At 37.7% G+C, this 27,363-nt stretch overlaps 1 protein-coding gene across 1 annotated transcript in view; it reads left to right on the plus strand.

Moving 5' to 3' along the window:
- Positions 1 to 7,438: 7,438 nt before the first annotated feature.
- The window catches only part of ATF6 (activating transcription factor 6), a 214,950-nt gene continuing 195,025 nt past the window's right edge, over positions 7,439 to 27,363 (plus strand). The window contains exons 1-4 of the mRNA XM_024751633.1: positions 7,439 to 7,564; positions 18,426 to 18,490; positions 21,149 to 21,236; positions 23,189 to 23,295. Coding sequence (XP_024607401.1) covers positions 7,513 to 7,564; positions 18,426 to 18,490; positions 21,149 to 21,236; positions 23,189 to 23,295 — 312 coding nt within the window. The 5' untranslated portion in view covers positions 7,439 to 7,512. The remainder of the gene's footprint in view (positions 7,565 to 18,425; positions 18,491 to 21,148; positions 21,237 to 23,188; positions 23,296 to 27,363) is intronic.

Here is a 27,363-nt window from a genome sequence, read left to right on the forward strand (position 1 = left end):
TACTTTCTTTATTTCATATATATTTAAAAGTTGTGATTTTTTGGAATGTTAGTTATGTAATCTTAAGGTCTAGATGGGCAAAATTATGTATAAAAATTAGAAACTGTCATGTTTAAGTGACTTTCTTTTATTTCTAGAAATGTAAAGCAGATTTGTTTGGACATATTTTGATATTTCTCTTTCTCTCTTTTAAGGGACATTAGTAAAGCTACATTAGTCTGGGTTTTTCTTGGAAATGTAGAAGAAAAGGACATCAGTAAAACACTGACTAAAGTGTGGTTTTCCTATGATACTTTTTGAAGTAATCTACTTAAAGAAATGTATTAATGTTAGGTATATTTCTAATGATGAAGAAAATTAAATGTGGAGTAACTACATATCAGTCACCTTTTTTAGCCTGATGTGTTAGTGTATTGGAAAAGGTAATATGTCCAGATTAGTTTTTTGTTTTTTGTTTTTTTTTTTTGCAGTACGCAGGCCTCTCGGGGCATGAACCCGTGTCCCCTGCATCGGCAGGCAGACTCTCAACCACTGCGCCACCAGGGAAGCCCCCAGATTAGCTTTTTAATGTGATCTCTGGAGACTGGAATTTATTTTACTCATTGATAATAGTTAGAATTATACCTAATTAGATACTTGAACATTTACATTAAATCAGAATTAGCTAATAAAGAGAAATATAGTCCATGTTCTTAATATGTTTTTCATATTTACACTTGTGAGTGTATATGTACATAAACACCAAAACGGGAGTTATTTTAAATGCAAAAAAATGTGAATCATGATCCTCTTTAAAAGTGTGGGAGCGTCATAGATGATTCTTGAGAATATCTCAGCATAGGACCTGAAGCCTTTGGCAGCTTTCGTATAATAAATTTTTCTTAGGAGAAAAAATTTTTCCATTTCTGTCTTAGCTTTCACGATATCTGTTTACTTCTTTACTTTGTAATGTTATACTCCAGAAAGCTTTTTAAAAACAATTAGGTTGAACCATATGAAATTGCCTCTTTGTAGGTGAAAAGTAGTTGAGTAGCAGCAGTTTTGTATATGGTTCAAGCTAATACCTATGTATAACACTGTGGCATCTATCACAGAGAAAATGACGTAGATTTTATTTGAATTTATAATTGTTAATTCAGTAAATATTTACTAAGCACCTTTTATGTACACGATTCTAGGTGATACATTGAACAAACTAGGTAAAATCTCTGCCTTGTAATTTATATTCTAGCCAGGAGACATTGACAAAATAGTATCTTTTTTTGAAAGATAATTGGTATTTGCCAATGAGGAATGATTTTTGCATTTTGGCATTTACATTTTCTTTATGTAAATTTTGAACTTTTGTGAAACATCCACTAAGCAAGATTTTCAGATTTAAAGTCTTTTAATGTTTTATTTTGGGGGTGGGGTAAATCCGTTATGCCTTTGTTCTCAAAATAAAAAAGGAATCCTTTCTTTTTAATATTTAGGAATATCAATGTAAAACATTTGAATTTACACATTTGTTGAAAATAGCAATATTAACCTTACTTCAGAGGCAGTGTGGTACAGTGAAAACAGTACTGAAGTAGAGGTCAGAGAGTGGCTCTAATAATTCTGGCTCTACTGATCACCATCTTCCTGGAAGTGAGCGGGTCTTTTGAAAATTGGGAGTCATTTCTCATCTTCACAAAATGGGATTAATATATGTTCTGCTGTCCTGACAGGGTTGTTTGAAAGATCATTTGCATTAGCTTTAATTTCTTTTTACATAAAATGGAGAGAACAGTAGTATCTGGGTTATTACAAGGATTTTTGTGATACACTGCAGATAAAGAACTTAGTATAGTGCCTAGCTAGGAGCAGTCAACATTTTCCCTTAAAGGGACTTCCCTGGTGGTCCATTGGTTAAGAATCCACCTTCCAATGCAGGGGATGGGGGTTCAGTCTCTGATTGGGCAACTAAGATCCCACGTGCTACGGAGCAACAAAGCCCGCAGGCCCTGGAGCCCACATGCCACAACTACTGAGCTCATGCACTCTAGAGCCCGTGCGCCACAACTAGAGAGGATCCTGCATGCTGCATCTAAGACCCGACGCAGCCAAATAAATATTTTTTTTTAAATTAGCATTCTTAAAAAAAAACCTTTCCCTTAAAATAGCTGCAGTTTATTGAGCACTTAGCTGCCAGTCACTGTCCTAAACACTTAATGTGTATTTGATTTAATCCTCAAAACAGCCATGAGATAGATCCTATTATTCCCATTTTACAGGTGAAATTGAGGCTCAGAAAGATTAAGTCACTTCCTCAAAGTTACATAGCAAATGAACCTAGATTAGAAGCAAGATTTGGCTTACTCCAAAATTTGAGCTTTTAACCTCTATATTCTAATATTTGGGCTCACTGTTCAGGGTGGTATTTGTCTTAAAGATGTCATACTAAAAATGTCAATCAGATTGTAAAATCTAATAGTACTGATGAAATGCAGTTTTTAACTAAGCTATAAATTCACTAGTCAGGCGCCCCACCAACATTTGCAGGGTACAAATTGAGGCCTACATTCTGTTTCTCTTAAAAGTTATAAATAAAGCTACTAAACTATTAAAATGTTTTGTTCTCTTGACAAATATATCTTCATAATGACCTGGAAGACAAGGTTTGAATTTAGAATTCTCTGACTTCATGGAGTTTCATGACAAAATATGGCAATGCAGTGAGGGTTGGCCCCTGACCTACAGACTGCCCCTGGATTTGTTCATGCAGACCCTGGTGTATATGTATATGTGGACTCCCCACCTCACATTTCTAAGCTCTGTCTACACTCCTGGCATACAGTACTGGCACAGTTCTGTCAGAGGCCTGAGCAAGGCTTGGAGCTATTTGGGCTAGTTGGTTGTCAGAAGTGTGTCTAGAAAGGGACCACGTGTCCTGGCTGAGCACATCACTTTGGCATCATGGATTCTTAACCTGTGGGAAGAGACATTACCAGATGCCAGAGTAAAGTCCTAGGTATGGATCTAGACATAAAATTCTTTCAAATTTTATTTCTCTGCCAAGGGTTTAAGTTGAAAGCAAATGAATAAATGAAAGAAAAAGTATTTGATAACATTCAACATTTATGACAAAAAAAAGGTAACTAGAATGGAAGGAAGCTTCCTTAATGTGCATATAAAAAAAGAAAACTACAAACAGCACATTTCTTAATGATAATTGAAAATGTTTCCTTGTATTTAAAAAAAATCTCCAGAAAAAAATTTTGCAAAAACAAATGAGGAAACAAAAAAACAAAACCAATCAAGCCCCTAGATGTTACAATCAGCAGAATCACAAAGTGAGAAATTATACAGGACAAATGAAAAATTCTTTTTTTTTGGCCACACCGCACAGCAGGATCTTAGTTGCCTAACCAGGGATTGAACTCAGACATGAGCAGTGAGGCAGTGAAAGTGCTCAGCCCTGAAAGGGCAGAGTCCTAACCGCTGGACCACCAGGGAATTCCTGCAAGTGACAGATTCTTATCTCTTGTTTGTTTGAAATTTTCCATATTAAAGGTTAAGTTTTAAAACGTTGATGTTAAATAAAATAGATTTTTAAATGTTAGTGTTTGTATACAGTAAGTCTACACAGAAAATTCTAGAGGATTTACAGACAAAATATTAGAATGATGTAATTCAATAAGGTTTTTGAATACAAAATTGCTCTATAAAAGTCAATAGTGTTACTATACCCCAGCAATAACTGAATTAAAAAAATTTTTTTTAAAGAAAAGGATGTGTAAAATGAAACTAAAACTATGAAAAGAAAACTTCCCTCAGTAGGGGGAAGGATTTCTTATGCAATATACAAATAGCAGAGATCACTAACAAAATTTGATACATTTGACTATGTTAAAATTAAAACCTAGAGGACAAAAACCCCATAAACAAAGACAAGTGTCAACCTAAGAGAAGGTATTTGCTATACACATACGGGTTAAATGAATAGACTATTTAAAGGTGTACACATCATTGAGAGAGAATCCAATAGGAAATTTTATAAAAGGTAAGAATGGGCAATTCAAAGAAGAGGAAATAAGGTTTAATGAACATGAAAAGATGCACCATCTCTTTAATTTACATTTAATTTAAATGTAAATTATAGTCACACCCTTCACAGGCAAAAAATAAAAGTCTGACTACATCTAGTGTTGGTGAGAATTCATCACTGCTAACGAGAGTGTAAATTGGTATAATTTGGCCAATAGTAGTACTCCTACTGCATGATCCAGCATATATCTTAAAGACATTCTTGCAGATATGCACAAGGATACCCATAGAAGGATATATTTTATGTAACAGTAAAAAGTTGAAACAATCCAAATGTTCATCAGTAGGGAAATGAAAAAAAGTCTATATTGTATATTAAAAATGTATATATTCAAGGAAATACCATAGAACAGTTAAAACAAAGATCATCAAAAAGTAATGTTGAATGAGAAAAGTGACTTGGGGAACATTAGTGCTATAAGTTTATGTAAATTAAAATACCCCCAAACAGCACTAAATGTATGTATCTATACACATATTTAAACATGATCAAAATAAAAAATGGCTTTGAATGATCACCATAAAATTTATAATGGAAGTTGTCTATGTGGAGGGAGGAAAATGAAGCAGAGGAAAACGCAGACCTCAACTTTATCTACGATGTTTAATTTCTTATGAAAAATCTGAAACGAAAATGGAAAAGTTAATATTTGTTAATTCTTGGCAATAAGTACACAAATGCTTGTTTTGTAATTATCTGCACTTGAATAAAAAATTAAATTTTTGAAAATTAAAAAAACGAAAGTTTATTGGAGTTCAGTCATGGTGATTTTCTTTAAAAAAAGGCTAAGTTGTCTGGTGGATACAGAAGACTCTTGCTGGTTTTATTTTAGGTTTTATGCCAATTTTTGAATTTGCAGTTGGGTAAGAATAAAAATCTTATAAATTGCACCTGAAATGAAAACTGATTAGTTAGCTGATGACAGAAGGAATCACCTTTAACGTAAGGGAATTTCGTGATTTTTTTCGGGGTTTGGGTCCCAGGGCTATTTTGTACATTGGGGATTGTGTAATCTGTAGTAATCATCCAGCCACGAGGAGTTTGGAGGATTCTGGGAAGCATTTGTTTTGTTTAGTAACCGAGGGAAAGATTCCACTTAGTCCTAGAGGGATACGTGTTCTTTTTTTAACGTCTTTATTGGAGTATAATTGCTTTACAATGGTGTGCTAGTTGCTGCCGTATAACAAAGTGAATCAGCTGTATGTATACATATATCACCATATCTCTTCCCTCTTGCGTCTCCCTCCCACCCTCCCTATCCCACCCCTCTAGCTGGACACAAAGCACTGAGCTGATCTCCCTGTGCTATGCGGCTGCTTCCCACTAGCTATCTATTTTACATTTGGTAGTGTATATATGTCCGTGCCTCTCTCTCACTTCGTCCCAGATTACCCTTCCCCCTCCCTGTGTCCTCACATCCATTCTCTACCTCAGTGTCTTTATTCCTGTCCTGCCCTTAGGTTCTTCAGAACCTTTTTTTTTTTTTTTAGATTCCATATATATGCGTTAGCATACGGTATTTGTTTTTCTCTTTCTGACTTACTTCACTCTGTATGACAGACTCTAGGTCCATCCACCTCTCTACAAATAACTCAGTTTCGTTTCTTTTTATGGCTGAGTAATATTCCATTGTATATATGTGCCACATCTTCATCTGTTCATCTGTCGATGGACACTTAGGTTGCTTCCATGTCCTGGCTATTGTAAACAGAGCTGCAATGAATATTGTGGTACATGACTCTTTGAATTATGGTTTTCTCAAGGTATATGCCCAGTAGTGGGATTGCTGTGTCATATGGTAGTTCTATTTTTAGTTTGTTAAGGAACCTCCATACTGTTCTCCATAGTGGCTGTATCAATTTACATTCCCACCAACAGTGCAAGAGGGTACCCCTTTCTCCACACTCTCTCCAGCATTTATTGTTTGTAGACTTTTGATGATGGCTATTCTGACCAGTGTGAGGTGATACCTCATTGTAATTTTGATTTGCATTTCTCTAATGATTAGTGATGTTGGGCATCCTTTCATGTGTTTGTGGCAAATCAGTATATCCTCTTTGGAGAAATGTCTATTTAGGTCTTCTGCCCATTTTTGTATTGGGTTGTTTTTTTGATATTGAGCTGCGTGAGCTGCTTGTATATTTTGGAGATTAATCCTTTGTTAAAATTTGCTTCGTTTGCAAGTATTTTCTCCCATTCTGAGGGTTGTCTTTTCATCTTGTCTGTGGTTTCCTTTGCTGTGCAAAAGCTTTTAAGTTTCATTATGTTCCATTTGTTTATTTTTGTTTTTATTTCCATTTCTCTAGGAGGCGGGTCAAAAAGGATCTTGCTGTGATTTATGTCAGAGTGTTCTGCCTATGTTTTCCTCTAAGAGTTTGATAGTGTCTGGCCTTACATTTAGGTCTTTAATCCATTTTGAGTTTATTTTTGTGTATGGTGTAAGGGAGTTTTCTAATTTCATTCTTTTACATGTAGCTGTCCAGTTTTCCCAGCACCACTTATTGAAGAGACTGTCTTTTCTCCATTGGGGATATGTGTTCTTAAGGTAGAGTATTTTAAATATTCAACTGCTGAAATGCTTTAAAAAGAAATTCCATTAAGTAGCATTCTTGAAACTGCTTCGTCAAACTTAGTTAAAATTTTCAGTTAGAGTTTGTGACGTAGATGGATTTTTCTAAACAAAACCGTTTCTTAAGTTTTAGTAATAAAAAGACTGGGAATTTACCTTATTGTAGGTCTTAGGGTAGGGTCGCTTGGACTTTCACTACTAGGTACTATGCTTTAGAAATGTATGTTTAAGGAGGTGAGTTTGATTTGGGGGAGTTTATCTTTACGTTTTAAAATTTGTTTAAATAAACGTAGTCTTTCTAGAAGTACGATTCATAGTATTTTTGCTTATCTCAGGTACTGTGCCAGTGGAGAGGCAGCTCAAACGAATTTGGAAAAAATAGTTGTGTGTTTTCCTTCCACACACTTGTGTATACGGAGAATTTTTACATTGATAGTGAGTTATTCGTAAAAATTAAACCAACTTTACTTTCTTAGTCTCTAGTTTTGTTCTGATATATCTACACTGTGGTATTGAGAATGATACTCAGGGGACGAGCCAGTATGTTCAGAATGGATTTTCTTCCCCATTTTTAATGTTATCAATATATCTTATTTAACCGAAGTAGTGATTACGTCTCTTTCTTTTTTCCCTAAAACAGCGGGACAGAAAATGCCGAAACCTCCAAAAGGGAAATATTTACTCAGAGATTTGCTTAAAATTAGCTTAGTCTCTGACGTCACTCGCGCAGAAGCAATTTGTCTTCATTCGGCCACCGTCGCGTCAGCGTTACGGGTATTTTGTCCGTCTGCCGCCACCGTCCCAGATATTAGTTGCCGAGTTCCAGGGCAGGCGAACGTGTGTTTCGGGGGTGCCGGCTGGCGTTGCCGGCACCATGGAGTCCCCTTTTAGTCCGGGACTCCCTCACCGGCCGGATGAAGAGTGGGGTGAGTGGGATCTGAGACTGTACCAGGGGTGGCTCCAGGTTTCTTCCTCCTTACTTCCGCGCATTTGTGGTGACAGGTGTGGACGAACCCTGCCGGGGGAGCGAGGGCCACTCGTTGCTTCCGTCCGTGGTCCTAGTAGAGTCTAGCAGAACCTGTCGGTTTCTGCCCTGGGGACAGCGAGCGTAAAATGTTGCCTGATTGGAATTACTATCGTGCTTCACCGCTTCCTCTGGGAAAGTACCAGGTGATGATTTTGTGGGGCGAAAACGACGTCATTAGGAAGCTTAGGGCAGGATGGCTGTGACCATCAAAAAGGCTGCAAGCTATTTTCTCAGAGTGTGGGATGTGGGAGTTGCTTGCCATGGAGTGTACGTGTACGTGTTTGGTTTGTGTGAGAGAATGTGAATCCTCATCTCGAAGCTTCCACTATTGATCGAGGCTGATGCCCATCTTGGCAGAGAAGCAAAGCACCCCAGCACCTGACCCCAGGTCCCTGATTACGTAGACCTAACGCTTATAAACGGATATAATCCTGATTGCTCTCCGAATACAACTCTGAATGTTCTTGTTATGGATATTTTGTTTGGCTTTGTGGTCAGGAAGAGTGGAGTGGAATGTAGTGGAAATGAGAGTGGAGAAGCTTTATCATCTAAGTGTTTAGAAGAAACTTATATTCCTCCCTTGTTTGCCAGACATAGTACTAATACTGTTCTTGGGCTTCAGTATGAATTTGGGGTTGTATACGTCCCTGAATGTGTCCTGCGGTGAACCTACACCCTTCACTAGCTTTAAAATTTGGGGGAAACCCAGACTGACCTTCATTTTTTCCCCCTTGGACCATCGTTCTCAGGAGCAAGAGTGTAATCTCAATTCTCTTTGTTGAACTGAAGTCCTCATTTGATTTTCCAAGGGCAGAACTTCTCTTAAATTATATAGTGTTAGAGATTTATTTCAGTCCTTGGATAGGTTTTCTATGAGTTGTTGGAAAAACGTTAGACTATCTCTTCCAAATGTATTTTCCCGAGCCAAATGTAGTCGTAGTAATAGGAACAGTTGCCGTTAAGCACTTTATTTGTGTCAGGTGCCCTATTTAGCTCTTACATCCCAAGCCAAGTGTAGTCGTAGTAATAGGAACAATTGCCGGTAAGCACTTTATTTGTGTCAGGTGCCCTGCTTAGCTCTTACATGCATTATCTTATTTAATCCTCCCAACAGTCCAGTGAGGTATTGTTATTTTACAGATGAGGAAACTGAGGCTGAGAGAGAACGAACGCTCAGAGTCTTATAGCTAGTGAGTGTCAGAAACAGGATCAGAACCAGGTTTGTCTACCTCCAAAGCCTGTGCACTTAGTCACTATTCTATATTGCTTTCCTAAGTTATTTCTACAGATTTGATTTTTACCAAGACCCCCCAGTTATTAACAAATCTACTTCAGTATGCTGGGTTGTTATGATCTGTTTTCTCAGCTAGTCAACTATTATATTTTCATGATGTTTCTTAAACTATAACTGTGAGGCACTTCCTGATAGCATTATTATGTCTTCTGATACCCAAGCTGCGTTTTCCTGACTAATCTGATCAGTTGACTCCTAGTCTTAATGTTCTTTAACAGAGCATTCAGTTCTTTGTAGTAGGTTCACTGACTCAGCTCAGGTACCTTGCCCTGCCCCTCCCTGAACATGCCCATTTCCCATGGTTTTCCAAGCTTCTCTTTTCAAACTGTTAACAATCTTTTCTTAGTGGAACACTTTAATTCTGCCTCCTTAAGTGTTCAGTAAGTACGATAGATTTTGCAGGCACTGGAGTGAAAGGTTACTGTTTGCTAACATTTCTCAGTAGAATATGGACTCTTTTTCTGGGAGTTGCCATTTTGGGTGTTCAAGTACTTCACTGATTTATTTGACTTTTTTTTTTTTCTATATTAGAAGCTAGCTAGTTAAAATTTTTAAAATCAGATTATGTAATTAGTACTTGTGACTCTTAACAACTTTGTATAATTAAAAATGACTTACTCAGAACAGCCTATGATGGGATGTGCATCCCATGTGCATTTTCCCTTTATGTGGGGTGATGAAATTTTGAACGGGCCTATAAACATTTTCTGTAAAGGTCTAGATAGTAAATATTTTAGGCTTTTGTGGTCATGTGGTCTCTGTTCTGACTCCTCAGCTCTGCCAGTTGTAGTACGAAAGCAGCCATGGACAATGTAAACTGAGCATGACTGTGTTCCAAAACAACTTTATGTATGGATGCTGAAATGCTATTTCATGTAATTGTTTTTAATACTTAATAGAGTTTACTTTTAGTACAGTTTTAGATATACAGAATAATTGAGGGGATAGTACAGAGTTCCCCTGCCCCCCAAGTTTCCCCTATTGGTAACATCTTGCATTAGAGGAGTACATTTGTTGCAATTGATAGGCCAGTATTGATACATTATCATTAACTAAAGTCCATAGTTTACATTAAGATTCACTCTTGTTCATTCTGTGGGTTTTGACAAATGCGTAATGTCATGTATCTACCATTACAGTATCATATGGGATAGTTACACTGCCCTAAAAAATCTGCTGTGCTCCACCTATTTGTCTCTGCCTCCCTCCTCCAAAGCCCCATCAACCACTGTTCTTTTCACTGTCACCTAGTTTTGCCTTTTTCAAAATGTCATATTGTTGGAATGATAGAGTACGCAGCATTTAATTAGCAAAATGCATTTAAGATCCCTCTATTTTTAATGGCCTGATAGCTCATTTCTTTTCAGCACTGAATAATATTCCATGGTATGGATGTACCACAGTGTCTTTTGGGCTCCCATAACGAAATACCTGGGAAGCTTAATCAACAGAAATTTATTTTCTGACAGTTCTGGAGGCTGGAAGTCCAAGCACAGGTGCCAGCATGGTCAGGTTCTGATGAGACTTCTCTTCCTAGCTTATAGATGGCCACTTTTTTTTGCTGTGTCCTCATGAGGCAGAGGGGTGGAAAGGGAAGGAGGGAGGGAAGGAAGAAGAGGTGGGGGAGACAGAGAGGTAGGTAGGTAGGTAGACCTATCTCTTAGTCTTATAAGGCCACAGCTCTAGTAGATTAGGGCCCCACCCTTGTAACCTCATTTAACCTTGATTACCTCGTAAAGACCACCCTACCTCTGGGTGCAGTCATCTTGGGGGTTCAATATATAAATTTTGGGGGGGACACAATTTGGTCCATAGCACACAGTTTGTTTATCCATTTACCTGTTGAAAAACGCCTTGGTTGCTTCTAGGGTCTCAAAACCAGTTAAAGACAGACTGAGGCCAGGAAAGAGGGCCAGGCATGGGGGACAAGAGTGACAGGTTCCGGCTTATAAAGGGCTTACATGCAGTGAAGGGACAGCCACAAACTGTTCTCCAGTGATGGACACTGCACAGAGAATTAAAATTGGTTGCTTTCAAATGTTGGCAGTTATATATAAAGCTGCTATAAATATTCATGTGCAGTTTTTTTTTTGGCTGCACTGTGAGCCTTGCAGGATCTCAGTTCCCCAACCAGGGATTGAACCCGGGCCATGGCAGTGAAAGCGCCAAATCCTAACCACTAGACCACCAGGGAACGCCATTGCAGCTTTTTATGTGGGCGTAAGTTTTCATATAAATTGGGTAAATATCAAGGAGCATGAATGCTGGATCATACAGTAAGAGTATGTCCAGTTTTGTAAGAAACTTTCAACCTGTCTTCCAGAGTGGCTGTGCCATTTTGCATTCCCACCAGCAGTGAATGAACATTCCTGTTGCTCCAGTCCTGCCAACATTTGGTGTTGCCAGTGTTTCAGATTATAGCCATCGTGATAGGTGTGTAGTGGTATCTCATTATTTTAGTTTGTAGTTCCCTGATAACATGTGATGTGGAGCATCTTTTCATATGCTTTATCTATTTGTTTTTAAAGGAAAGGTCTTTTAAAAAATATTTGTTTATTTTATGTTTTGGCTGTGTTGGGTCTTAGTTGCGGCATGCGGGATATTCGTTGTGGCGTGCAGGCTTCTCTCTCTAGTTGTGGTGCTCAGGCTCTAGAGCATGTGGGCTCTCTAGTTGCGGCATGTGGGCTCTCTAGTTGTGGATCTCATGCTCAGTAGTTGTGGCACACAGGTTTAGTTGCCCTGCAGCATGTAAGATCTTAGTTCCCTGACCAGGGATCGAACCCATGTACCCTGCATTGGAAGGCGGATTCTTAACCATTGGACCACCAGGGAAGTCCCCATATGCTTTATTTGTCATTTGTATATCTTTCCTTTCCTCTTTCCTTCCTACCTCCCTCACTCCCTCCCTTTCTTTTTCTTACAATTTGCAAAAGCCACTTTTTTTTTTTTTGCCGCACATAAGATATATGTACCAAGATCAGAAGCTTCCATCTGCCATTGTGGTTTCTTTGATAAATTCAGTGTCTTCTGTGAAAGTTCTCTGTACCCTCCTGTGTTGACCAAAACCTGACTCCCCTGATAACACGGTTTTCCCTAAAGTCCTAGTGAATGGTAGCTCGTTTCATTCTCAAAACCTTTTCTCCATTAGGGCCTCTGAAAGTGGGTTAGTTATCTTCCTTGTTCTTCATTGCTACTTTTAGATCATTCTCCTTTCATCCTCCCTAAAAACATCCAGGCTTAAATTTCACATTGTCTCACATGCTGTCCTCTACCTCTCCCTCTTATAGTCATCTGGTGATTTCTGGTTCACTCTCCCTCACGTTTTGAAAAAATTTAGTTCCTAGCTTATTGTCACTTTCTTTAGCACTCCTTCCATCATGATTCTTGGCTGATTTCAGTATTCTCAGAGAAGATCCTTCAAATACCCTGACCTCTTGTTTCCTGGGTCTCCTCTCCATCTTCCATCCTGTCTCAGGCATTTTCTTCCCCAATCATAAACCTAAACCTTGTCAGTACTAGTAACATAATCTCAGTTCCAACATCCCACTCTGACCATCACCTTCTGTCTTACCAGCTCACTCTCTTTAGTACTCCAATTCCAGTGGTACCTTCAACACTGCTGAGATTCTGCCATCTTTTCACTGTCCCTCGTCCCCTTTATGTTATCACTTTCCCCTTATCCAGTTTAAATTCCATGGACAATCTCTGTAATCATTCCCTCACACCCTCAATATCCTTGTCTCTCTCTTGTTTTGTAGTTCTCTCTTCGATCAACTACAACCTTGGCTAAATCCAACTCTGTCTACTCCATGAATGCACTCAAGTAGCTGAAAGTGGCTAAAAAAGAAAATTCAACCATGCTGATTGGTCTCACTCTAAATTTATGATACTAACCTGAAATAGACCATTAAGTATTACCTGGCTGATCGTATTTCCTTGGTCCTCTCTCTCTGATGATCGTTTTTATAAAGGTTCTTCTCTTCTCAAACCTCCAGCACCTCCTCCTGCATTCTTTGAATCAGAAGAGAACTGCTGCAGTCTCCTACTACCTCATCTATACGTGTACCAGTATATTTGCCTTCTCTTTGTTGGTGGGAATGCTAGAACGGATCACTTCTATATGTGCTTTAGACCCCTCCTTCTTCGTTTTATTTTTTTTTAATTAATTAATTTATTTTTGGCTGTGTTGGGTCTTCGTTGCTACTCACGGGCTTTCTGTAGTTGCAGTGAGTGGGGGCTACTCTTCGTTGCGGTGCGTGGGCTCCAGGTGCGTGGGCTTCAGTAGTTGTGGTTCATGGGCTCTAGAGCACAGGCTCAGTAGTTGTGGCACATGGGCTTAGTTGCTCCATGGCATGTGGGATCTTCCCAGGCCAGGGCTCGAACCCATGTCCTCTGCATTGGCAGGTGGATTCTTAACCACTGCACCACCAGGGAAGTCCCTAGACACCCCGCCCCCACCCCTTTATTCAAGAATATTGCTCAAGCTCTTCTTCCTTCTGTTTCCTGAATCTTCATTTCCATCCCTACATGTAGTTGCTTCTCCTGTCTAGAGTGAAAAAGAAAGAAAAACCCCCAAACCCTCTTTAGATGTTACTTCCCTTTTAGCTTCAACTACATTTCTCTTTTTTATTTTACAGCAGAATTCTTTTTTAAAAAACGTCCATGTTCACTGACTCCACTTTCTCTTTTTTCACTGTCTCTTGAACACAATGCAGTCAGGCTCCACCACTCCACCAAAGCTGCTCTTTCTAAGGTCACCACTGTTTTCCAGTGGCCATTTCTCATCTTACAAGAAGTAAAAGAATAAATAAATGGTCAAAGCAGCAGTCAGGTGGGAAAGCTTGCTGAGCAAACAAAAACTAACAGCTATGATAGTTTACTACTGTTAGGAGAAATCTATATAGTAGGTAGTGTGGGGTTGGTGAAAAAGATATAGAAGTAGGTAGTAAATTTTAGAGATACTTCATAGGTAACCAATGCCACCAATGTCACCACTTTCTCATGGATCTTTCTAAGATATTCTGTAGTATACAAATGTATTTATCAGCCCACTCTCCGTTTTTTTAAGTATTCACAAAGCACAGAAAAGTTAAAAAAGATCAGTACAGTGACCTGTATTTCCCTTATCTAGACTTACCAACTGTTAACATCCTGCCATGCTCACTCTTTCTGTCAGTATTACCCACACTTCTCTCTTCTCTCATCATCTGAAAGCAGGCTGCAAATAATATGAAACTCCTAAACACTTCACTGTGTATCTCCTAAGAACAAGGAAATATGTATTTTTAAAAAGCATGAATTCATGCTAATACCCACAGTTCAAAGCCAGTACCACAGAGTCCTTTCTCACCTTCTTGCATTATATACTTTTATTTCTCTTTTCCTACTGTGTAAATCCTGATTCCCAATAACATCCTATGTTTTTATGGGCTCACTTTAGCTGCTCTATTGAAAATATACTGAAAGAGGGTCAAGGGCAGAAGCAGAGAGACCATTTGGAGGCTACTGCATCAATCCAAGTGATTTATGATGAGAGCAGTGGAGATAATGGAAGTGGTTGACTGTGGATATATACACATACACATATGCATATGTATATACCCATGTGTATATATATATATTTCTTTAAATAAATTTCTTAATTTTATTTTTGGCAGTGTTCGGTCTCTTCTGCGCACGGGCTTTTCTCTAGTTGTGGTGAGCGTGGGCTTCTCATTGCGGTGACTTCTCTTGTTGCGAAGCACAGGCTCTAGGCGCACGGGCTTCAGTAGTTGTGGTACATGGGCTCAGTAGTCGTGGCTTGCGGGCTCTAGAGCGCAGGCTCAGTAGTTGTGGCACACGGGCTTAGTTGCTTCGCGGCATGTGAGATCTTCCCGGACCAGGGCTCGAACCCGTGTCCTCTGCATTGGCAGGCAGATTCTTAACCACTGCACCACCAGGGAAGCTCCCCATGTATATTTTTTATTCAAAATTTAAGTTTTGGAATAGTTTCAAACCTACAGAAAAGTTATAAGAACTGTGCAAAGAACTGTTGCATGCCTGTCAGATTCCCTGAGTGTTAAATTTTACTGTATTTGCCCCATTTCTCCTTCTTTAGAGAGAGAAAAAGAGAGTGAAATGTGTTGTTAACTCATTACCCTTAAATACTGCAATGTGTATCCCCTCCTCCCCCAAACAAGGTTACTGTCCTATATCACTGTCATACACTCCTTCCAGTCAGGAAATGAACATTGATACAACGTTACTATCCAATTCACAGATACCATTCATATTTTGCTATATGTCTTAATAATGGCTCTTTTTCCTTTCTAGTCTGGGACCCTACCTGCAAACACACATTACTTTTACTTTTCATGTCTCCTTAGAGTTTTTCAACCTGGGATGGTTGCTTAGTCTTTTCCTGTTTCTTGTATTCTTGACAGTCTTAAAGAGTACAGGTCTTTTGTTCTGTAAGATAACTCTAAACCTAAGTCTATATACTGTTTCCTCATGACCAGAATCAGGCCATGAGTCCGTGACAGGAATGCTAGAGAAATGATAGAGGCACACTATGTTGACCTGTTCCAAGGTGATGTACACTTTGATCAGACTGTCAAGTTAGTATCTGCTGGATTTCTCCACTGTAAAGTCACTATTTCCCCTTTTACATTTGATTCGTATTGGGCTGGCCAAAAAGTTCCTTCGGGTTTTTTGGTAACATCTTATGGAAAAACCTGAACAAACTTTTTGGCTAACCCAGTATTTTGGGGGAGATAATCTGAATGCCACCAATGTCCTATTCCTTACTAAACCTTCATTCACCAGCCCTGGCCTCCATTGATAACTCCAGCTTATATCGAGTACCACTCTAATGCCAAATGGTGATTCTCTCTTAACATTCTGTGTACATTTATTAATTGACATTATACTGTAAGAAAAAGCTTTCTCTGTTTCTTTGTTTATTTCATTATGAGCTCACTAATTCCTATTTGATTCAATGGGTTGTAATCTGGCTTTATTTTGATGCTCAGATTTTCTGAGAATTGACCAGTAAGAGTCCATTCATATCAGCTCCTTTGTTCTTTTGACATGTTTCCATCATTCTCTGAGGATTTCCTTGTTTTCTGGCACAACAAGATTTTCCCAGGCCTATTTTGCACCTTCTCTGCCTAAGCCCTGGAATCAGCTCTTTCTCTAAGGAGCCCTTTAGTGGACTTCCGTTTAGTAGAGGATGGTATTCAGTATCCGAGGTCTGGAAACATACGATTTTTCAGTGCTGGTGGGATGTCTTCGTTTCTAGGACCTGTTAGCAGACAGAACTAGGACATACATGTGTGTATGTGTACACACATATACAAACATCTATAATTCTTTCTGTGTATGAATATTTTAAGAAAATGTGTTCGTATTAATACTTCTAATTCCAGTGCAACATCTTAGGGTTCTTTTATTCTCTTCCCTTTTCATGTTTCTAAATCCTTTCTCAGAAAGTGAGAAACCTAGCTCTAACATATTTTATCATTTGCTCCATCAATTAACACATTTGTTCAGTACTATCACTCTCCTAACCACTCAGGCTGCTTCTTACATCTGCCACTCTGTTCCTCCTCCCACTGCTCCATTTTTTTGGCATCTGAGGCATGCTGGCACCTCCACAAGGCACCTCCCCTCCTGTATCATCCTATTTCCTTGGGTACCAGGCACATTGCCATAGAGGATGACACACACAACCCCACCACCCTCCTTGCTCTGCTGACATCTCTGTTGGGAAGAGTAGGAAAGGGAAGGAAGAACGGAAAGGAAAGGTAAGATGCCACATTACCAATACATACTTTGAAGACAGAGCTGACAGGATTTACTGGTAGATTGAATACAGAGAGTGAGGAAGTAAGCAATGACTCCTAAGGTTTTTGACCTGAGCTCCTGGGATAATTGAATTGTCATTAACTGAGATGAGGACGAACCAGTAGGAGGTTTGGTGAGGGATGATTTGAAGCTCAGTTTTGGATGTGTTAAGATTGAGATGCCTTTTAGATATCCAAGAGGAGAGGTAGAGTACTCACTGTGTACATGCGTCTTGAGGTATGGACTGGAGATGTATATTTAGGAATCCTTGGCATATAGATGCTATTTAAAGCCATGAGCTCAGCTGAGATCACAAAGGGAGTAGAATAGATAGAAAAGTTTGCACTAAGCCCAGGGACAATTTCATGTTAAGAAGATGAAGAATAACCAGTAAGGTAGGGCCAACCAGTAGGGTGGGAGGAAAACCAGGTGAGTATGGTAATTTGGAAGCCAAGTGAAGAAAATGCTTCAATTAATATGAAAAGATCAACTGTTTCAAATGCTGTTGAGAGTAAGATGAGGACCATGAATTTACCATTGAATTTAGCAGAGGAGAAATCATTGGTGACATAATACCTGATGTGTATGCGTGTGTATGTGTTGGTGGGGGAAGCTTGATTTGAATAGGTTCAAGAAGGAAAGGGGAGGAGAGAAATGAGAGGCAGCAGATAAAGAACTCTTTCAAGTTTTCGCCTGTGTATAAGGTACATAGCCACAGTCATCTATTTATATGGGTTTTTTGTTTTGTTTTGCTCTGCAGCTGAGTTTAAGGTAGTCCTTTTCTGAGAGTTATATGAATAACCTTTCATTATCACTACACACAAAAAATGTGCTATGTACTATTTTGTTTTAGGCTGGTGAAATGTTTCTACCATTGGCCAAGTCGGTGAGAGACTTGCAGTGTAGTTCTTATATATGTGAAGTAGGGAAATCACCAGAGCAAGTTTCAGTGGCATGTTAGTAGGGAGTACAAAGGCAGACTTAGATTGGGAAACTCTTCAAAGTGCTTGAAGTTCTGAAATGTTAAAGAAAATAAAGGCACATTACAGATTATACAGTAATCAGTCTTCTTTGGCCTTATCAGCACCTTGACCTGTGTTCATATATTTCTCAGTTTATAAGGAAATCTTATTAGGAATTTGGAACATAGTTAGATTTGTTGAAATAAATGAAATGGTTTAGATGAGTGAATTCCTTGTTGTTTGGATAGAAAATTGGTTGTACCTCTAACTTAAGGCAAGGATGGCAAATACCTGGTACATGTGTTGCCATATTCCTCTCCTGTCATCACCGCTGATCAACCATGTCACTTTTTTTTGTGCTGAACCCAGATGAAGCCTCAGAATTTGTGTTAGTAATGTTCCAGAAAGTCACTATCAATTAGTCCAACATGACAGGACATAAAACCTGTTTTTAAATCCCTGGTATAATGATTTAGTTCACAAGATAAAAATTATGTGGAAAACAATACATATGTTAGAAACCAGCTTTGAATTGGTTGTCATTCACACTCCTAGAGTTTATCAGTAATAGTAATGGCTAATGAGAAACCCTAATAGAGCTGGCATAAGGATACAGCGCTTATTCTTTTGTCAAAACATTGAATTAACAGTAAATATCTATTCTTTTCTTTTGTCCAAAGATTCTGCCCTCTTTGCTGAACTTGGCTATGATGACCTGCAATTGGATGCGGCAAATGAAACTTATGTAAGTATTTATTAGAGGAGAAATGCTGAATAATGTGATATTTAATCTTTAATTATTGCAAGAAGATTTCAGGATAACACGTTTAGGCTAGTTATTTAAGTTTAAATAACTTTTAAGATTAAGTATGAAAGTTAGTAGCCATTTTGTAGTCAGTGAATGTAGGATTGTAGAAATTGCATTGGTCTTGGTATGAGAAGACTTGTATTCTAAGTCTACCTTTGGCCCCAGGGGTTTTTTTTTTGGTTTTTACAGATATTTTGCTGCATAAGGGAAACAGTGTGATGTTAAGGAGTATGTGTGTCATGTATCTAGTTAAGAGAACTTACCAACTTCCTTTTTTAAAGTTATGTATCCTTAGTGTTGAAAGCTCTGAAACTTAGAAATGTCCTTATTTTTTGCCTTTGGGTGGTTAGAAGTATGCGTAAAAGCTATTATTACAGCACTTTAAGTTCTCAAAAATATTTTACATTTTTTTTTTTCTTTTCTGGATTAGTATATGTGAAGCTGTTTGGCCTGAACTCTTACTTTGTCTTATTCTTTAATGGGTGAGGTGCTGTTTGACTTGGGAAGTAGTTCAAGTGAACAGAGTGATTTTATATGCATATCAATCAGGTTGAATATTTATCACTTATTTTTTAAGCCCTTATTAAAAATAAAGCTCGCTTAGTGAGTTTAAGACAAAGAAAAAATTTAAAAAATATCATGTGTTTCACTCCCTTCTATTGATTCATGGTAAAACAACTGCTAAATTATTCTTGTTTTACCATGAATCAATAGAAGGGAGTGAAACACATGATATTTTTTTAAATCAATGCATGAGGTTTTAATGGTTTCATTTACTCTGTGAGATGCTTTACAGTGTTGTCTATTGATTAAATTGGCTTTTAATATTGGCTGTTTGCTTAAGCAGCTGGTATTTTTTCATAACCTCCAGAGCCTAACATCGTCAAGAAACAATATAGTAAATTTGAAAGATTCAGGGAAATATGATCCTGATTTTATAACTAACATTCTGTCACTCAATGTTTCAGTTCCTTAGTTTTTCTGGTATAAAATAAGAGATTGGATTAAATGGTTTCAGACAGCCCATTCTACCTTTAAAACAGTCATTCTTCTTTCACATGACTTTGCAAGTTTCCCTTGAGAAGTCATTGAAGAACTAGAGTATATAAGTACGAGTATGTTTTGCTTTACATAAAATGGGTCTGTGAAATTTCCAACCAGATAAAATTCTTATGCTGTAAAATGTATTTGACTTTTTTGTCTGAAGATTGAGTATGAAGCATCCTCAAAGTAGGTCATGTCACTGTTGAACATGTTAAAAAGTATTGTGAGCACTCAGGCAAATATCCTTCCTCAGTTTACTTAGATTAAGAAAGTTTGAAGATTTTTCGTTGCTGAAAGTGTGGGGCTGCTTAATTTTTTGATAGCTAGATTCCAATATGAGAAAAAAGCAAAGGAGATTGATTTAAAAGGTGGTTCTTTTGTAATTTAAGTAGTTTTTTCTTTTCTTTTATGTGAACTTTAACACATTCTCTTTATATAATTTGCAATAATATTTACTCAGTTTAGGGCAGCATAAGAAAAGTTTCCCTTCTCTCCTTCTGTTACATTCTCAATAAAAATAAACCACAGAATAGACATTTGAAATGATAATATTCTAGAAATGATTACCAAATTGTTGTTATTGATAACTAGATTAACCTTTACTTTTTTCCTGAGGCTTGCTTTCTTGCTGTTTTATTATCTGTCACATTAAGTTAATATTGACTACTTTTTAACTTTGTTGTACTGTTTATATATTAAGTTTACTTCTGTTCTTACCTCTGTAACCTTAAACATTTAAAATAGTTGTGGTACTGTCTTAATCTTAAACTCATATGAGGGCTCTGAAATCATGTGGCAGTTCTTCATTATTATATATGGTATAAGATGGTCATCCAGATGACCCAGAATATGATTATATTTAAATTTAAAAATTGTCATCCGAATGAAAAGAAACTAAGAGCCCCTCTAAGAAGTTTACTGACCCCTGTTTGAGAAACTTAGTTTTATCTTCTAGGATTAAAAAAAAATTTAATTTTAGAAATATGAAAAGTACAGAACAGTAAGAAAAAAATAAAATTACCCATCCTCCTATGGATCTCTTCCTTCTCCCATAAGCATTTTAATATTTGGTATATTTGAAGTTTCAGTTACAGTCTCTTTATGATTCCTGCATGTCTTTTGGATACATCTATATTCTTTCCCTTGTATATAGAGATGATATTGTAAATAGGCATTTGCTCTGACTTCTTTTCCTTAATGGCAATGGGAAAACTTATTTTGCTGGATCTCCTTTATGACAAAACACATATTTTGTGACTGTTGTAAAGGTCCATTTCCACTGAAAAGAATGAGACCAACTGAATCTTTCAGATAGATGTTGACTTCAATACCTCCTTCCTAGCTGTTACTACTGTGCTTAAAATAACTAAATTGGTTTCTCTCTAAGCTCTCCAAGATGTATTTTCAAGATGAACTGATTAACTTAGAAAGTTATTTTTACTAAGTTGGGTAATCACAATTATATTATTTATGGCAAATTGCATCTGTTAGTTTGATTTCTGGATGTATATATTTTAATCTTGTAATCTTTTGCTGATTTGAAACCTACAGGAAAATAATTTTGATAATCTTGATTTTGATATTGATTTGATGCCTTGGGAGACAAGCATTTGGGACATCAACAATCAATTCTGTACAGGTAATGATGTATTTCATTGATAAAAAATTTAAATGGGTCCATATTATTTTGTAGTTTGGTAATAGTCAAAATTAGGTGGGGTTACCGGGCCACTTTTGTAGGCCAAAGATTTCCAGGGACTACATTCTGTTTTGGTGTAGCAAGGCATACGTAAATTTCTTGCCAAAAATAGATATAAAGAATTTCATAGTTATGTGTTAGTCACATAATGAATAAAAATTTTGTTATTCAGAAATATTGATTTTGAATTATATGTAATATTCTGTAAGAGATTAACCTATCTGAGAATTAGACAGAATTTAGGGAATCAAAGGGAAGAAGCTTGGGATTATTAGAACCTAGGAACTTAGTATAGGGGTCCCGTGTATACACATCTGAGAAGGAGGCCCTACCTGGCTAATGCTAGTATCTTTAAGGGGCCCAATGAGTTGGGTTTTAGGTGTGCTGAAAAAAGCTGGAACCTGGAGCAAACTGTCCCTTCTGGGATGAAGCTGATGGGAGGATGAAGAAATCCCTTCTACCTTTTAGTATCCTTCTAGTATCCCCTATGGACAGGACCTAAAAGGAAGCCAGCTGAGACATGTATTAATAATTTGCATCACAGACTATAGAAGGTAGACTTAGAGCTGAGAGACAATGTGTAAATAACCAGCACATTTCCCCATCTAAATTGCAGTCCTCCCCACTGCTGCATTTCTTTTTCCCTTTCATTTTATGTATTTGTATATCTTGCTCAATTCCTGTCTTCCCTCACAGAATAAGAGCTACACAAAGCCAGTGTTCTGGTTCCTACCATTGTGTAACAAACTACTCTAAAACTTAGTGGCTTAAAACAATAACCATTTTATTAGGCTCCCAGAATCTGTGGGTTAGGCATCTGGACAGGATGCACCAGGAATTGCTTGTCTCTGCTCCATGGTGTCCAGACCTCATCTGGGAAGATTTGAAGGCTGAGGTAGCTTGACACTGGGGGCTAGAATTACCTTAAGTTTTCTTCACTCACATGTCTGATGCCTGGTCTGGAATGACTTGAAGACTAGGACTGCCAACTTGAGTGTTTACACGTCACCTTTCTATATGGCCTGGCTTCCTCACAGCCTGGTGGTCTCATGGTAGTCAGACTTCAAAGGCTCAAATGTGAGTGTTTCAACACACAAAATAGAAGCTGCATTGCCTAATGTAACACAGCCTTGGGATTCACATAGCATTACTTCCATACTCTGTCAATTGAAGAAGTCATAAGCCCACCTAGATTCAAACAGAGGAGGAAATAGTGGCTACTTCTTGATGGGGAAGTGGCAAAATCACATTGTAGATCATGAGATATGGTAGATATTTTGCACCTAACTTTGGAGAACACAGTCTGCCACAGAGATTCTTCTCTTCCCCATTCCTACCCTGTTATAAATTTGACACCTAGGAACACCTAGGCTATAGTTACTCAGCACATTTTAAAAAATACATAGTTCAAAAGATAGGAACATTTTTGTGTTTTAATTGTATTGTCAAAAATGCTTTCCACAGTAATTCTTTCCTGTTTCTTATGTTTTAAAATTATTTTGGGGGGAGTCTATAATTTTGCATATTGCATAATATTCAAAAGGTACAAAAAGTCTGTAGAGTAGAAAAGTGTCTCTTTTGGCTCTTGTCCCTCAGCCACCAAGTTCTGCTTCCCAGAGACAACCACTGTTACCAATTTCTTATGTTCATCCTTCAAGAGAGTTAATGCAGATGCTAGTAGTACAATAGTATACACATGTATAATTTATTACACAAATGGAAGCATACTAGATTTACTATTTTCTGCTCTTGAATTTTCACTTGATGATATATTTTGGTGACCTTAGCTTCTATATCATTGAATTTTAAAAGCAGATTTTACCTTCTTTCTTATTCATTTCATTCTGAGTTTATATTGTTCAGTGGGAAAATTTTTGCCCCTTGTTTTTCAGTTAAAGATATTAAGGCAGAACCTCAGCCACTTTCTCCAGCCTCCTCAAGTTGTTCAGTCTCATCTCCTCAGTCAGTGGACTCTTATTCTTCGACTCAGCATGTTCCTGTAAGTAACCAGTCTTTTACAGTGATTTTGGTTACAGTGGAATCTGGAAAATATGTATGTGTGGGAGGCAGTTAACATTTATTAAGTGCTAATATAAGTCCTATTATCTCATTTAATCCTGAGGAAGCTGAATCTTGAGGAATGGCCTTGAGGGAGCTAGAAAGCTGTTAGTCTCTTTGGTTTTGCCCTCCTTCCCTTATGTTCTTGTCTTCATAATTTCATTGTTTCATTGCACCGTACCAGTACCCAATATTTTTTTTGTTTATTGACTTATTGTCTTTTCTCCCTGCTACGCTCTTTACTCCCCGTTAGAATATACATTCTTTGAGGACATGGAAGACTGTAAGATGGTCTGTTTCTGTAACTCCTTAGCCATGTAACCTAGAATAGTCTCCTTAGTTCAGGAAAGCCTAGTACTACCTTTTGAATGCGCTAATAAGGTTTTTTACAAAAGCACCTTAAAAATGCTTCTGCTCTTCATCTAGACAAAAGCTCTGAGGCCAGGAAAAGGATGTACCAAAGGGCTTAGGTATTTTTTGGAATAGGAAAAGGAAAAAATACAAGAAGAAAAATTCAAATTACTGTTTCAGTGAATTATATCTGCTGGAAATTGAGGTATCTTCATTCTGGCATAATTTCCATATAGTCAGTTACTAAATCCTGATGATTCTATCCACTTAGTATCTCTAAGATTCATCTTCTCCACACACACCAGGCCATCGTCACCTCATCTGGATTAAGGCAATAGAATTTTGACTGGTCTCTCTGCCTCCTAACTCCCCAAACCTTTCTTAGCAGAGGAATCTTCAAAGAGAAATTTTTCAAAATCACAAATTTGATTGTGCCAGTTTTTTGCTTAAAACCTTCCCAACCCTTACAAGGACAAAATTTAAATTGCCAGTGTACTAGGCCTTCCATGTTCTGGCTCCTGTTTACCTTTCCAGTCTTGTTTCTCACCATCCTTCCTGTTCCTACCTTCACACTCCCCTTAGGTTTAACCCTGAGAGCTTCTGTGTGCTCCAGTCATTCAACAACTGTGCCAGGAACTGTGCCAAACACCGTCCGTGGACAAGAGCAGCGAGATCTCTGCTCTTACCATTTTAGGTTTTTGTACATGCTCTTCCTTCTGCCTGAAATAGCCTCATTTTCTTTCTTCTTTGAAAACTCCTATTCATCCTTAAGTCCCAGTTCAAAAATTACTTTCTCTATGAAGCTTTTCTCTGATTGCCGCTCTTGGCAGTCCTCTGTGGTCCCACAGTTTCTCCAATGATTTAATTTTAAAAACTTAATTTACTTTTGAAGTCAAAAGTATTAATATATAACAAGGTATATTCACAGAAGCCTGAGTTCTGTCCTACTCTTTCCTTTCCATCCTTTCTTACACAAAAGGTAGCATACTACATACCCTGCTCTGCACCTTGCTTATTTAACTTAGAGGTAACTCCAATTTCAGGATATAGAATCGTTCTCATTCCCTTTTATGGCTGCATAGTGTCCCACCGTGTGACTATATTATACTTTATTCAGTGATTTCCTTATTGATGAACATTTGTGTTGTTTTTGGTCTTTTCTGGACTCAAACAATGCTGTAATAAATAATTATGTACATAAGTCACTTCATATTTTTGCCAGGATATCTTGGCAAAGATATCTGGTTATACTCCTAAAGAGAGATTGCTGAGATCGGGGTGAATACTTTTTTAATGTTACTGTTTATTGCCAGATTTCCCTCCACAGGTTGTACGGTTGTGTATTCTGACCAGCAGTATGTAAGAGGGCCAATTTTCCCTTCATCATTACACAGCATGTTTTGTTTTCTGTTTCTTTTATTATAAGTGTGGTTAAACATCTTTTTGTATATTTCATATGTCTAAGGCCTATTTGCATTTCTTTTTATGAACAGTTCAAATTTTTGTCCGCTTTTCTATTGGATTGTATTGGTCTTTTTCTCTTCAATTTTTAAAGTGTTTTATTACATATTAGGATTATTAGTGTTTAGTTTGTGAAATAAGTTACAAGTGTTTTTCTCCAATTTGTCATTTGTCTTTAAGCTTTATTTTTGGTGTTCATTTTCTCCATAGCTGAATTATCAATCTTTTATTGCTTTTTGTTGTTGTTACTCAAAGGAGGGTTTTCACCACTCATAGGTTATAATATTTTTATTCTTGTTTTCTTGCTTATATTAACTTTTTGTTTTGAAAAACCTTAAACTTATAGAAATATTACAAGTACATTACAAAGAACTTTTTTTTTTCCTCAACCATTTGAGAGTAAGTTGCCAACTTGATGCCTTGTCACCCCCAAATACTTCAGTGTCTACTTCCTACAAGCAAGGATATGTCTTCTAGCCACAATAAAACCATTAAAATCAGGAAATAAATGTTTATACCATACGATCATCTAATCTTCAATTCCCATTTAGATTGCACCAGTTGTCCCAAAGATGTCCTTTAGTGAGCGGAAGGATCTAGTTTAGAATCACGCATTACATTTGATTGTCTTGTCTCTTTAATCTCCTTCAGTTGAAACAGTTCATTCCTCCTTGACATTCATGACCTTGTCACTTTTGGAGATTAAAGACTAATTATTTTGTAGAATGTCCCTCAGTTGGGTTTGTCTGATGTTTCTTCAGGATGAGATTCAGGTTTTGTATTTGTGGCAGGAATATCACAGAAGTGATGCTGTGTCTGTCTCATTTACTTTTGATGTGATGGCACACAATTTTCATTTGTCCTGTTACTGATGAGGTTCACTTTGTTCATTTGATTAAGGTGGTGTCTGCCAGGCTATTCCACTGTGAAGTTTCTTTTTCTTCCTTTGCCCAAAATAAGTATTTTATGAGGAGGTACTTTAAAACTATGTAAAAATAACCTGTTTCTCATCAGACTTTAAATTTATTCATTTATTTGTTTATATCAGTATGGACTCATGGTTTCCTAGTTTATTCAACAGATTATAACCCATTACTATAATTATTTATTCTGATTCTTATGTTATCCTGGATTTGGCCAGTGCAGGTCCCTTCACACCGACTCCTGTGTTCTGGGCGTTGACACCTGCATCAAGCTGACCCAATATGAGCAGGGTAATCTGCTCTGACTCCCTGTGCTGGGCTGCCTGCCCCTACCTCCTCTCCTTAGGCTCCGATACTCCACCAGCCTGCCTCTCTGCATGGATGCTGGTCTTGCACTGCTCCATCTAGTGGCCTTAGGATCAAATTATTCAGGAAGTAATAGTTTCTAAATGACTGTTAATACATATTTTTCATAAGGTTTTATTTTAAATATTTAGATCTCTGATCCATTTGGAGTTATCTTGGTTTATGATGTGAAATATGAATCCAAGTTTTTTGTTTTCCCAAATGACTATCAGAAGGATTGTTCCAGTACCATTTATTAAATCAATTCGTTTTTTTAAAAAATGAATTTTATTTATTTTTGGCTGTGTTGAGTCTTAGGTCCTGCGCACAGACTTTCTCTAGTTGTGGCGAGCAGGGGCTACTCTTTGTTGCGGTGTGCAGGCTTCTCATTGCGGTGGCTTCTCTTGTTGCGGAGCATGGGCTCTAGGCGCACGGTCTTCAGTAGTTGTGGCATGCAAGCTCAGTAGTTGCGGCTTATGGGCTCTAGCGCAGGCTCAGTAGCAGTGGCGTATGGGCTTAGTTGCTCCGTGGCATGTGGGATCTTCCCGGATCAGGGCTTGAACCCGTGTCCCCAGGGGCACAAACCCGTGTCCCCTGCGTTGGCAGGCGGACTCTCAACCACTGAGCCACCATGGAAGCCCTCTAAGTGATTATTAATACAATATTTTCATAGTGAAAATTTTGTTAGTTGGTTCTTAAATGTGTTCCAAGTAGACAGCATATCACCTTGAAAACAAAGGCACTTCTGTTTCTTCTATTTTAGTATTTATTCCTTTTATTTCATTTTCTAGTATAATTATGTCTGCTAGAATTACAGAAAAAGCAATTATTTCTTTCTTGTCCTGACTTTAATGGCAAAGCATTTAGTATTTTACCATTAAGTATGACTTTGGCTATACAATTATGCATAGCTTTTTTTTTTAATGTTA

Source organism: Neophocaena asiaeorientalis, unplaced genomic scaffold (genome assembly GCF_003031525.2).
Source record: "Neophocaena asiaeorientalis asiaeorientalis breed wild unplaced genomic scaffold, Neophocaena_asiaeorientalis_V1.1 scaffold156, whole genome shotgun sequence".
NCBI lineage: Eukaryota > Metazoa > Chordata > Mammalia > Artiodactyla > Phocoenidae > Neophocaena > Neophocaena asiaeorientalis.